Source organism: Miniopterus natalensis, chromosome 3, assembly GCF_054644295.1.
Source record: "Miniopterus natalensis isolate mMinNat1 chromosome 3, mMinNat1.hap1, whole genome shotgun sequence".
Classification (NCBI taxonomy): domain Eukaryota; kingdom Metazoa; phylum Chordata; class Mammalia; order Chiroptera; family Miniopteridae; genus Miniopterus; species Miniopterus natalensis.
Window position 1 is genome coordinate 1426936 of NC_142083.1, and position 13951 is coordinate 1440886.

A 13951-nucleotide genomic window follows, 5' to 3' on the forward strand; every position below is an offset into this window, starting at 1 on the left:
GATTTCAGAGAGAGGAAAGGAGAGGGAGAGAGAGAGAGAAAAACATCAATGATGAGAGAGTCATTGATTGAGCCCACAACACGGGCATGTGCCCTGACCAGGAATCGAACCCCGATCACCTGGATCCTAGGTTGACTCTCAACCGCTGAGCCACGCCCAGCTGGGCCCCATAATCTTTTTAAAAGGTAAGTCACAACCACACTGAACACAACAGGTGCTGGGGCTTGGGGAGACAGGACAGGGGACAGAGAAATGGTGGCAATGTTTAGGTTCACAGAATGGGTAGCAGGCTCTTGGTCAAGTCATGTCCAAAAATCAGCCCAGCTAGAAGTTGTGATCAGTCACAATTATTTCCTCGTTCCTTACTTCCTCAGGTCTTAATTAAGAGCTAAATTTGAATCAACTACAGGGGTGTCCTAACAAGGTTTTCTTACTTTCACTTTGAAATGCTCTAGTCAGTTACAATGACCGTTGTAGTTCTTACCTAACTGTATATAAGGACCAAGACCTGGTTCACCAGAAAACACAACGACCGAGCAGCGCAAGAGCAGGGCTTAGCTGAGTGAGCCATGCAGGGACCAACTTACTTTCCACCACTGCTGGAATGGCTCTGTAATGCTGGAACTGGTAGAAGGACTTCTCCAGCATGTACTCAGGATTGATTTCCTCCACACGCAGCAAGTTCAAAACCATGTTGTAGGTTAAATGGAAAGCACTGTTCAGGGGGTCAGCTGAGCCCTGAGAGAGGAAAAAACATGTCAGTGTTTTAGTTATTCAAGAAAATTTACACAAATATTTTTCACCTGTTAAATTGCTTAATAATTTAACTCCATGTTAAGGAATACTGCTGAAATGTAATACGTTCTTTCCTTTAAAATGACCAATACAGAGTGATAAAATAGTTCATCTTTGAGAAAATGAAGGGAAAAAACAAAATCACTGAACAGGAAAGAAGCAGTTCGAATCCTGTTGGCAGTGTGTACAGCTCCTTGCGCCTACACACTAGACAGCATGACATGTCTGGCCCCACCCCAGTGGGTGGGCAAATGAGCTGTGGTGAAGTGTTACTTCCGGGCGAAATAGTTAACTGCTGGTGTAAAAAGCTACGTCTTCCCTCTGGCACAGTGACTGGCAATGTTCAAGATGTGGCTTCTCCATTGGCTCACATTGCTGAACAGTAACAATGAGTATTTTGAACAGGTAAGAGAAATAAACCTTTAAGTGACTGAGACGTGGGTTTGTTACTGCAGCATAACCTATCCTGTGCTGACCGAGTATACTAAATTCATTCAGAATGAGACTCAAAAATTAGTATCTCAAAACTTTCAGCTTCCTAGAATGATATAAAACCATTTAGTATTTCTACCTGGCACAGCAAGACACACAAACACTCAGGGCAGTTGCAGGCCAACCTTAAGCAGCTGCTTTCCGACTGCTGGGCTCATCTTCTCATCCACCATAAGAATCACAATGCCTCTGTCATCCATTCCCCTCCTTCCAGCACGACCAGACATCTGAATGTATTCACCGGAGGAAATCTGAACAGACATCATAAAAAATTCCAAGTTTAAGAGAAAACCTAGTAAAAACATATTCTTAAATTTTTTCTTATAAAACACATAAGCACAAGTTACATAGTTCAAAAAAACTCCCAAAACCTATGATTAAAAACATGAACTTTTAAGAGAGTATAAGTGAAAACACAAAAATGCAAAACACTTAAGAATAACATTTAAATTTTAGCTCCAACATGATCAAATACACCATACCTACAGGTAAATATTAGTTAATTCACTGGCAGAAAAAACATCTTAAGTTAGATATTCTGAAAAACAGCAAAACCAAAAAAAACAAACAATGACCAAACTCTACCGAAGTTTAATCCTAATTGGATCAAAAATTTTCTTAATTTACAAAATGAGATTAATGTAAAATTAACATTTGTTTTAAAGAAGCACAATTCTCTATTTTCAGTGTTTGTCCTTATGGTTCAGTAGTCTATTCATCACCTAGAACCACCTAGTGGATAAGGGCTAGTGAGCCCCCCAGATAGGTCTCAGGGCGACAACAAACCGCCTGACCACGGGCAGTCTCATCTGTAAGAGCCTGTCTACTATTTCGTGGGGAGAGGACCCAGTTTCCAGATTCGCAAAAAATATTTGATTCATGGAGCATTAAGAGCCACTATGCTACAAGAAGGCACATTACTGACAGCATCAAAGACAGGCCTAACATCCTGGGAGCAACAAAGCCTCCAAAAACAAAAACAAAACCAACCCCCCAACATCAGAAAAGAACATCTGAAAACGGCAGTGATAAACTGCAGCAGGCCCAGGACGTCGCCACACTCTGGCGCATCACAGTTTTCAAGTTTCATCACCAGGACCTGGATTCACCAAGGAAACGTCGCCTCCTTAAATTCAGTAATCCACTGTCCTCTGTATCCTTACCTGGGGCCCATGGATGCCAAGAGCATGTAAAACCACAAAAGACTTATTTACTTATTTTCTTGAGTCATCCATTTTATTTGGAGAGTAATTTTAAACTGGTAAGAGTGAAGAATTTTAAATTTTACATTAATTTAAAATATAAAACATGACTTTTGGCTGCTTCAGAATTAAAAATCATATTCTGTATGAAATTTTTAAAGTTCAATTCAAAAAGCTACAGGTCAAAGAAAATTTTTGAGGCTATGGAAACATTTCTAAAGAGAAACGGCACTGCCTCATATATTCACATTTCTCTTTGTATAGATAGCATCCCACACACTTTAAAATAAAGCAAACAAAATTCTCCAGCTTTACAATTCCACCATGGCTACTTCTCAGTGCTGTGATGATTAGTAATTACTGCCAGAAATGTCCTCAAACGGAAAAGATCGCCCTTTTCACGGATACAAAATTAAGTAAAGAGTTGACTACTTTCAATTTTCTCCAAACGCAGATGATGGGAGTGTCCGGCTCGCACTGGACACTCCAACTGGCAATCTCTCCTCCTCCACCCCCCTCACCCGTGAGCTCCAGAAGCGGCTGCCTAGTCCACAGCGCCTGCTGTTGCTGCTCAGGGTGAGGACCGCCTTCCCTAGGCAGCCCTTCCCGACCCTTACAGACAAGGGACTTCCCTTATTCTTTCTCCTCCCTACACGTACTTCTGAGCCCACAATGTAACGTTTTATTGAATGTTTGTCGACTTTCACCCGCTAAGCTTCTTGAGAGTAGGATCGGTTTTGTTTTAACTTTAGCATGGTGAGGACCTACAATAGTTCTATGCCCATAGTGTGAGATTCCCCAGTTGTCTGCTGAATGGGTTACTTGCCTCACTTACTTTTTACCCCAATTCAGTGTTTCACTCATGATCCCCACTTTCTCTCTTTCCTCTGCCTTAGAGAAGACCTATGTCAAGTCTGTGAGAACCTCTGGTTTAAATGTGGAGGGTGAACCAGTGAGCTGCAACCACAGCCACTGTAGCAGAGGTGCCTCCAATGGCTTAAAACTGAGAAAATGGCCCGGACGGCGTGGCTCAGCGGTTGAGCATCAACCTGTCGTCCAAGAGATCCAGGTTTGACTCCCAGTCAGGGCACAGGCCTAGGTTGCAGGTTCGATCCCCAGCAGGGGGTGTGCAGGAGGCGGCTGATCAATGACTCTCTCATCATTGATATTTCTATCTCCCTCTCCCTTCCTTTCTCTGAAATCAATAAAAACATATTTTAAAAAAAAATCCACACACAACTTTTAATAAAAAACAACTACTGAGGAAATGAAAATGCTTGTATTTAAGACGCTTTAAAACATTCCTGAATCATATGCACACTTATCCCTTCCTTATCACCAAACTCTGTTAACAAAAGATTTTTGGCTTTTGGCTAAAGGATAGAAATGTAAAGGATCTAAAGTTTAACCTTGATAAACTTGTGGTATTAGCTCAGGTGTAAGTTCATGAGCATTTAGAACTGAAAAATCTCAAAGACTGCATGAACCAAAATCACCTTAGATAAACAATTAAAGGTAACATTATTTCAATATCTGAATTACTTTACTTACCCATCGAAAATCTTTCCCATCAAATTTTCGGGCATTTGTAAATAAAACTGTTCTAGCTGGCATGTTAATTCCCATAGCAAAAGTCTCCGTCGCAAACAACGCCTAAATAAATGAATAATTATACAGTTATCCATCAAAAGGGAAGAAGACAAACACTTTACTTCATCAACTCAACAGAATGCTGTCCATCTGTTAGAAAATGAAGAGCCCCGCAGGCAACAAAACTGAGTAACATAGTGGTATAATCACGTTTGTTTAAAAACAAAGCATGTTTTACTTGCACATGGGCTCGTGGAAATTTCTAGGACATGAGAGGAATGACAGTCTTTCATTTTTTACTTTATGCACAACTGTTCTATTTGAGTTTTACAACAGACTAGCATCACACTTTTAAGAAAAGAGTCTTTAAAATGGGCCATAACAAATATACAGTCTAGAAGGGAACATCAACAGGGCCTGAACAAGACCCAGGTAGTATAAACAGTGACCAATTCTTCATCTAAAACACCTCAAGTATGTTCTTTAAAATGAATAAATTTCTTTCCAATACTCTACTTAGTGCTGAGATTCTCATGATAAATTTCTGATTTTTAAAATAATGTGAGTCACATACAGGCTTATGACTACATTCTGAAGTTGTAACTGATTTTTAACATCCCATTTCTGGGTACAGACATCAACATAATTTTAAACATTAAATTAGAGTGGTTTAAATCAAAACTTGTTGTGTAAGTCTACCTGCAATTCTCCTGTCTTCTCTAAACAAGTCTTTTAAATTTGTACAGAAAAGGGTACACCTACAGAATCAACTCCAGGTCTGATAATTCAATAGCATCTCTTACAAAATCTCCCACTGCACCCAATCGTGTTACTATTTCTTATTTTAAGAAAGTATTCAAATGATTTTTTTACCTAAACCCAAAATTTATGAAGTGCAAGTACCCTCCTCCTCCCCATTTTGAAAGTTCATGTTCCACCACTTTGCTTTTACAAAAGACCTACACTAGGAGCTGTTATGCTAACTAAAAGAAATCCAAAGAGGGTTTTCGCTTTTACCAAAAAAGGTGAAAAGCAAAAACCATGTTCAGCATCTGTTCTGCAGCAGAGTGGCTCTGCCAAGCTCCTTTCCTGGGAATCACACTCAGCACCTCAGCATCAAGCCCTAGTTCTGAGCTGTGTCTGGGAGCACGTGTGCCATATCTTGACTGACTCTGTGCACCCATTAGCATGATGTGTCCTAAGGAGTCAGAAAAGCCTAAGAGCTTGTAAGAGTGTTACACTCAGTATAAACCTAGATGTAATTAAGCATTTTGATGGCGATGAACAAAATAGACACTGTGAGTGTGTTGATTTTTGGGTCTGGGAAAGAGCAATAATTTTCCATGTAAGTAAATATAAATGCTTTTTTGATTTCTGCCATTTCAGATTATGAAAGGCTTCAGATAGCAGGGGAAACCTGTATAACACTAAGGATAAAAGTCAAGTGCATTACCTTAGCCACGCACATTACCTAGTTAAATCAACAATGAAACAATACAAAGCTGTCTGTAAACAGTGCTCTCCAAAATTTTCAAACTGTTCACATAATTCTAGGGCATAACAAATAAAAATGAAACCATACCTTTATCAATCCTTCAGAAAAGAGAATTTCTATAGTTTCCTTCAAAATAGGAAGTAAACCACCATGGTGGATCCCAATCCCACGCTTCAGAAGAGGAAGTACGTGTTCAACCTGTGGTTGAAATGATGTTTATTTTACAATATGAGGAAAAAGAAAATTTAAAATGTTAAAACTAACCAAATTAAGGAAAATGGGTAATCAAGGAAGAATGCTGTTTAAAGAAACGCTATATAATCTTTTCAGAATAAAAGCAAAAACCAAACCCATATTCCCAGACTAAACCCAAAACACAGAATAACCCTATCCCAGCTTCCTTTATGAAGCTTGTGAAAAAGTCTGAAAGACATGTTTTAAATAAACTTTATAAATGCTTTGCTGCCTCATTCAAATGATCCAGCATCACTTTATAGCCTCCAAAAAAATTAAAAACTTATGAGGAAAAAGTGTCTGCACAAAAACTTAAATACTGGCCAACTCAAACCAAAAAGAAAGTAACTTACTATAAAAATGTTTAACATATACTTCATCTAAAGATAAATAAAGTATGGAAGGGGTCACTCTTATCAACACTGCATCAGAATGTCACTTGCTGTCCACTGCACTATCAGAAGTGTGCTGGGTTACAAACGTATCAGGACAGGCCTGGCCCTTCTATACTAACAATTAGCTGGAAAGGAAACCTACAGAAAACTTTCTAAGTTAAATACTATTTTAAATACCAATATGCTGGCCCTGGCTCAGCTGGACAGCACACTGTCCCCACACCCCAAGGATGCGGGTTGGATCCCAGGTCAGGGCACATACGAGAATCAACCAATGATGCATACATAAGTGGAACAAGAAATCAATGTTTCTCTCTTTCTTTCCCTTCATCTCTCTCTAAAAAAAGATCAATAAATTATAAATAAATACCAATATGCTATCAGTTTTACCATAAATCCCTTATAAATCAAAGTAATCACGTGTAAGCAGACAATGACCTCCCAACTTTTCAAAACATGACTCTTTCACATGTTAGGCTGGACTAAGGAAGCAGTTCTCAGATGTGGCTGCACATCGGCATCTCCTGGGGAGCCTTTGAAACAGCCTAATGGCCAGGACACAGCACCAGACCAATTACGTCAAATCTCTGGGAGTGACAGGCAGGCACCAGCCATTTCAGAACCCCCCAGGCAATTCTAATAGTCCAAGAAAAAGACCACGAGGTTAAAGCAAAGGAGACATTGAATTCCACCTAAACACAGGACACTGTGAGGGCCTTCAGAGGAGTTCCTCAGGCAGTAAACCTCTCCTCTTGTCACCTTTGCAGAAGTTTAGAATGTAAGTCAAGATACCACTTCAGTGCATGACACAACGCATTCACTGCAGGGGCAGATGGTGCAATACAGGAACAAAGCCAAGAAACACAGTGAGTGAACAGGTGCTTTCTCTCCACGGCCGTCGCCTCTGCTCTCCAGCACAAACCTGAGGGAGCTTCTTGTCGTCATCCGACAGGCAGTCAATGGCGTTACTGAATACTTCTTCTACCATCTTCTTCTCCTCACCTGAGAGACCCAGAGGCACATGAGCAAACCCGGAGCCAGGGATACTCCAGATACTCAGAGGTTAACAGTCAATGAAGGGTGAAAGTAAACAGTCAGCACTGAAGATTCTCAGAAGGGAAAATAGATTAAAATGACTATAATTATTTAATAAAATTCACTACCTTTCAAAACATATCTAACAGACTTAATCCATGAGTAAAAGTACTTCCTTATAATAACAGTGACTGACTACATTAACCGCTCTATGTGCAATACTTAAGTCTAACAATCACGTCCCAGGGACTATCACTTTCCACTACTGAGGGAAGCAAGGTTTAGAGCTGACGGCACTGCTGTCAGCTGTCAGGGCAACAGTCCAGGGCCTGTGCTTTTCCCCATCACACTGCCTTCTCATCCAGTCTATTAAAACACAGGTAGTCAGTAAACATCGGCTGAACTCATCAACATCAACACTGAGTAGATTCAGCACTGGGAGTTATAAGAAAACATCTCTAAGCAGTAAATCTCTCAACAACAACAAAAAAAATACAGTAAGTTCTCACTTAACAGAGTCGATAGGTTCTGTGCTATACTTTAAGTGAAATGATGTATAATGAAATGAGACCACCTTTACCACAGGCTAATTGATAGAAATAAGACAAGTTCCTCCAGCATCACATCAAAGGGGGAATAAAGTGTTATTTGAGGACCTGCTGGTATTGGCTTAAAGAGATTATCTTCACAAGGCTGTGGGACTATCTAGCTGTGACTTCAGGTGAGTTGCACGTACAGTTCTTATTACTTTGCTAGAAGTTCTTACTTTATTCAAAACCTAGGTTAGGTAAAGGGTAGCTCTTCCTGGTTCAGGGTTCTAGAAGAATGAAGCACAGTACTCTCCATACAGGAGGAGGCCTGAATAGGAGAGCAACCCCCGCGCAATGAGACAGAGAACCACACTAACTGAGGAGCTGTGGCAGTGAAGGGTGAGACATGGTTCTAATGCTCCTCAGTGGGGTTCTTGGGACTGTACTGAGCAATGTACCTACACCTCCCAATAAAAGAAGACAGAAAGGAAAGAAATGATAAATCAAGACCCTTTTAAAGCCTTTACAAATGTGACAAGTACCTGCTACTGTAACTATAAGTGAACTGTAGACCCTCGCAAAACACAAGACGTAACATCTTATCAGGAACACATTTACACCCATATTTAAATAACACTGAAACCACACTGAAAGCAACAGTACCTGTGTTGAAATCCAATTTGGTCATTTGAAGTGCATAGGCCTCGCAATCTTTCTTACTGAAACTGAAAATAATTACAGGTTGGAAATTTCTTTCCATAATCATCTTCACAATCTTGAACACATTTGATGGTCCTGCAAAGAGTATATAAAACCAAACCCCAAAATTAACTCAAGATGTATCACAGACCTAAATATAAAAGCTAACACTATAAAGCTCTTTAAAAATATACAAGAGTAAATCTTCATGAATTGGGGTTATGCAAGGCATTCTTGGATCTGATACCAAAAGCACAAGCAACAAACAAAAATAAAAGTTGGATTTCATCAAAATTAAAAACTTTCATAATTTAATAGACACCAATAAAGCGAAAAGACAATCCTTACCCACAGAATGGGAAAAAGTATTTGTAAATCACATAGCTGATATAAGGGTTTAGGATCCAGTATAAAGGATTCTTACAACTCAACAAAAAGACAATGTAATTTTAAAATAAGTAAAGAATTTGAACAGGTATTTCTTCAAAGAAGACACATATGGCCAATAAGCACATGAAAATATCCTCAACCCTACTGGCTAAAATGGAAGTGTGAATCAAAACCACATCGATAGCCCAGTTGGTCTGGCTCAGCAGCTGACAGTCGACCTAGGATCCAGGGGATTGCAGTTCGATTCCCGGTCAGGGCACATGCCCGGGTTGCGGGCCTGATCCCCAGTCGGGGGCGTGCAGGAGGCAGCCAATCGATGACTCTCTCATCACTGATGTTTCTATCTCTCTCTCCCCCTCTCCCTTCCTCTCTGAAGTCAATGAAGACATACTTAATAATAAAAAAAACAAAAAAAAACAAAAAACCCACATCAATACGCCACTGTATACCACTGGGATGACAATAAACAGACTGAAGTGGTGGCACAGATGCAGAGAAATGGAAACCTCATGCCCTGCCCTTTTGATGGGAGTGTAAATGGTGCAGCCACTTTGATGCTATAAGTGAAAGAAGCCAACTACAAAAGACCACACATATTGTGATTCCATTTATATGCAATGTCCAGGAAAAAATTACCTAAGGATGAGGGTAGGAAGAGGCTGGGGGAAAATGAGGAATGATTGCTAATGGGTATGGGTTTCTTTTTGAGCTGATGGAAATGTTCTGGAACATTTTAGTTGTTTAACTTTGTGAATATACTGAAACCCACTGAACTGTACAATTAAAAATGGTGACAATTATGGTATATAAATCATATCTCAATTTAAAAAAATGACTGTTGTGATGGTTGCATAATTCTGTGAATATACTAATAACCACTGAATTGGACAATTTAATGGGTGAATTGTATAGTATGTGAATTATATCTCAAACCTTCATTCATTCAATTTTGTCATATATTATCTATATCTTACATAGCTTTCTGAGGGAAAAAGTTAAATGAAAAAACACACACACATACACAAAATATATAATTAGGAAATACAACTTACATGTAAAATTCTCTCAAAACAAAGTTCCAAATTACCTTTTGTTCCTCCTTTCCGACCCTTCTGATCTCCTTTTGCCAAGTCGCCCGCATCTCGAAGGACTTGCATTGCCGTGTTAAAGTTATCTTCTCTGAAGTCACCCTGGAATCAAGCAGTTTTCCATGTACCTTCACTAATACTTAATCATAATCCAAACGTTTTCACACATCAAAGCAAAACTTCCCCAAATAAGGATAACTGAGTAATTAATAATTATAACAAAGGGCAAGAGAGCAGTTAAAAAATGTGTGCTAAGAGGTCATAAAAGAATAAAGTGGATTAACTAGGGAGGCAAAACGTAAGACACCTGAAACATGTCCAGACTTCCCCCTCTCTAAGCATCTAAAAAGTACTGGAAATGGAGGGAGATCTACTTCATGCACAAGAGAAAAGTCTTAGATAAAATCTTTGAAAACACACACAGCAGCAACTCTGGACTGCAGAACTATTTAAGGAAGAAACAGTCTCTACACTTCTCTCCAACAAGACCCACCACCCTCCGCTCCCTACATTTTCATCCACCACGAGGTGCAGGCCGTCTCCGCCCGCAGGGAAAATGTAGTGCTGCAATGGAGTAGGCCGGTAATCTGTGTAAATTACGTGGCAAGGCTGCAAAGAGAAGGAAATACTACAATTAAACGTGTCATAGTTTATCTCTTCAGTAATAACACTGTGTATCTACCTAAAAGACCCTGGGGAAATGAAATGTTTAAATGTGGCATTTCAAAAAGAAAAAAGAAAAATCTATAAAAATCACTTTAAAACAAGGCAAGAAAAAAATGAAGAAAAATTAGGTCTATCAAATTATATAACCATCTGTTCAGTTTTACCCATTTCCTACTCAGGGCCAAATACATGATTTCAGCTTCGATAATGACCTTGGATCCACACCCTAGACCTGTGCTGCCATCATCAGAGATGCCTGTTCCTAGAGAGCTGGTGACACAGGATGCTCCCTGAAGTGTCACGGGAGCTTTGGAAGCCCTAGCAGAGCAGCAGGGAAGACCGTGCTCCTCCAGAACACCCACTGGGTTTCTATCCTACAGAAGCAACCTGAGTGCCGCAAAATGAAAGCAGAGCCTAAAAACAGTTAAAAACGATTTTGTACCCAGCTGGTGTGGCTCAGTGGTTGAGCACCGACCTATGATCCAGGAGATCGCAGTTGGATTCCTGGTCAGGGCACACGCCCGGGATGTGGGCTCGATCCCCAGTGGGGGGAGTACAGGAGGCTGCCAATCAATGACTCTCTCATCATTGATGCTTCTACCTCTCTCTCTCCCTCTTCCTCTCTGAAATCAATAAGACATATTTTTTAAAAAAATGAATTTGTGAGGACACTGTTGTGAAGTAAAATAAGGGCAGGAAAAAGAAATCAAGAGTAAGTTTATTACACAGGGCAAATGCTTGCTATAAGGTTCTATTCTGTGCTCAGGCTGGACTAGAAAAGCCAACGGGAAACAGTAGCAAAAAGTCTGTGTTCACATGAGAAAAATCACACCTCAGGACACGCTCAGCTTGGAGGAACTTGTGTCCTTGGGGCTCACTATACAACAAAATTTCCAAATCTGCAGATCATCAGGATCAACTTGGAAGCTTTTAAAAGTTGGAGCTTCCAAGATCCTATTCCCGGGGATTTTGATATACTGGATTTGAGATGGGACTCAGAAATCCACACTTGTAAAAAGCTAAGTTGGTTCACTTTGATAAATTCACTTGATCTGAAAAGTAGTTTCTTTATTTAGGCAGCATTAGGAACAAAGTATAGGACACAGTAAGGCCGGCTTGTAACATTTTAAATATTGAGGACATCAAAAGAAAGAAAGAAAATACCTGCTTATGTAAATGGCAAATCCATTCAGCAAACTGTCGGGCATTTGGAATAGTAGCCGAAAGAAAGACATAGTGGACATTATCTGGAAGCAAAATAATAGTTTCTTCCCATACCACACCACGCTCTGAAAAAAGCAAACACACCCTGCATTTCAGTGTCACTTTACTGACAAGTAATCTAGTTATCTTCTCTTAAGCTCAATAGGAGAAATGCAGACCACTTTTCACAGGGTATTTTCAGCCACAGATCCTTCCTGAAAACTACTTTAGTCTGTGCCATGATTTATCTAGCAGGCAGCAGACTAAACCACTATAAACAATGTATTCTGAGGTAAGAGCCAGCAAAGCGCAGCTGCAGACTGAAGCCTAACAAGAGTCCCACAGCAAAGGAAAACAGCATCTCCATCTCACTTTGAGAAGCAAAAGTTAATGGCTGTTAGAAAGTTACAGCAACAAATCTCAAAAAACCACCATTACCATACCCTAAAGCATCTTGCATCCAAATTACCCTCATAATCTCCAGAGATGAAAGACATATATGAGGGACAGTAAAATTCTAAGTTGCTTTTTATTAAAATGGGAAAAAGCCAGAAAAATCTGTTTGAGAGTTTCCCCCTAAAATAAACAGATCAACACAGGATTCATGACTTTAAAACCAAAACAACTTTGGTCAGAACTTAATTCTATGGATTTGTAAAGGGTGAAATGTTCAAACGGTACATGATTTTTTAAATTGTATCATTTCCAATATAAGTACACTTAAATCAGTGCTTAAGTTTAAATAGTAACTGAGTTTAGGTGTGTACATATTAAACATTTAACTTTTTAAAAAATATATATCTTTATTGATTTCAGAGAGAGGAAAGGAAAGGGAGAAACATCAATGATGAGAGAGTCACTGATCGGATGCCTCCTGCACGCCCCCCACTGGGGATCCAGCCCGAAACCCGGGCATGTGCCCTGCCCAGGAACAGAACTGAGATTTCGTGGATAATACACAGGTCGATGCTCAACCGCTGAGCCACACCAGCCGGGCTAAACATTTAACTTTTAAATGTGTTTGTTAACATTAGCCCTCGCCGTTCCATCCAAAATTCCAAGTATACTTCCTTTTCCATTACAGTGGTCTAACAGTTCAAGCACAGAGACATTTATAATTGTTTCCTTTTGATCATTTTTATTTCATAATCCCAATTTTTCACCGTAAACACGCATTTCTTAGTTTAAAAAAAACAAATGGAAACCTAAAAGAATAATAAAAATCAAGGAAGTTAATCTTCTGGCTAGAAGAGTTTCTTTAAAAGTAATGAGAGCTCTCTAACGCAAACTAGTTTTAATTCCATTTGTTTCATTTGAATTTGCATTTGCTTACTTAGAAAAAGTTACTATTTAAAAAGCTGTAGCTGAATGAGGTCCCACTGGCAATAATACACTATGTTGTCCAAAAATTTAGTTTACTAGACCTCTTGCCACATGAAATATCAAAACAAATTTTTTTTTTTAGTTTTTAGTTTTATCAGTTTACAATAGTGGATACAGATGAACAGCCAGATGAAGTACATGAGGCAAGGTATGCGGGACAGGGCGTGGAGTTTTCATGCCTTCTGCCCTCATGTTCACAAACTCAGAAGTTTTTCCAAGGAGAACTCCTAATGCCATCTTAAGGAAAATACATGGCACACACATCTCAACAACACAGCAGAACATACCTGAATCTCTCATGTAATGAATTTCATCAAATATGACCCAAGCAACCTCTCGCATCACTTCAGAACCTCTGTACAGCATACTTCTCAAAATCTAAAGAAAAAAATAGAAGATTTAGCAAAATTTTGACATAAAAAGCTGTTCTAAAAGAAATTTTGGAAATTCTTTTTTAATAGAAACAAACTAATTTTAGGGGGTTACACATATTTTGTATCTATTTCATAAGTGATACAAATTTCTTCTCATAAAACCAAAATAAATGACTTTTCAACACTCAGTACTCAGGTACAATCCATGAAGAGAATTAGTACCACCTCTATCTCCACATATCCCAAATATGAAGCCACTTCCTGATATGTATTATTTATCCCAAGATATACACGTCCTAGGATATGAGTAAATTATCTTCTACCCAACACATTAGATTTCATACTGTTTACCCATTTTTTTCTGCCTCATCTCACAATAT

General features: G+C 39.3%; 1 protein-coding gene across 2 annotated transcripts in view; it reads right to left on the reverse strand.

Moving 5' to 3' along the window:
• The window catches only part of MTREX (Mtr4 exosome RNA helicase), a 55570-nt gene that overhangs the window by 28989 nt on the left and 12630 nt on the right, over positions 1-13951 (reverse strand). For both annotated transcript variants that reach the window (XM_087815250.1, XM_087815249.1), the window contains exons 7-16: positions 13485-13575; positions 11776-11900; positions 10456-10554; positions 9945-10047; positions 8432-8563; positions 7126-7205; positions 5662-5772; positions 4041-4142; positions 1413-1538; positions 588-738 (exon numbers count right to left, since the gene is read on the reverse strand). In XM_087815250.1, the coding sequence (XP_087671376.1) occupies positions 588-738; positions 1413-1538; positions 4041-4142; positions 5662-5772; positions 7126-7205; positions 8432-8563; positions 9945-10047; positions 10456-10554; positions 11776-11900; positions 13485-13575 (1120 nt within the window). The remainder of the gene's footprint in view (positions 1-587; positions 739-1412; positions 1539-4040; positions 4143-5661; positions 5773-7125; positions 7206-8431; positions 8564-9944; positions 10048-10455; positions 10555-11775; positions 11901-13484; positions 13576-13951) is intronic.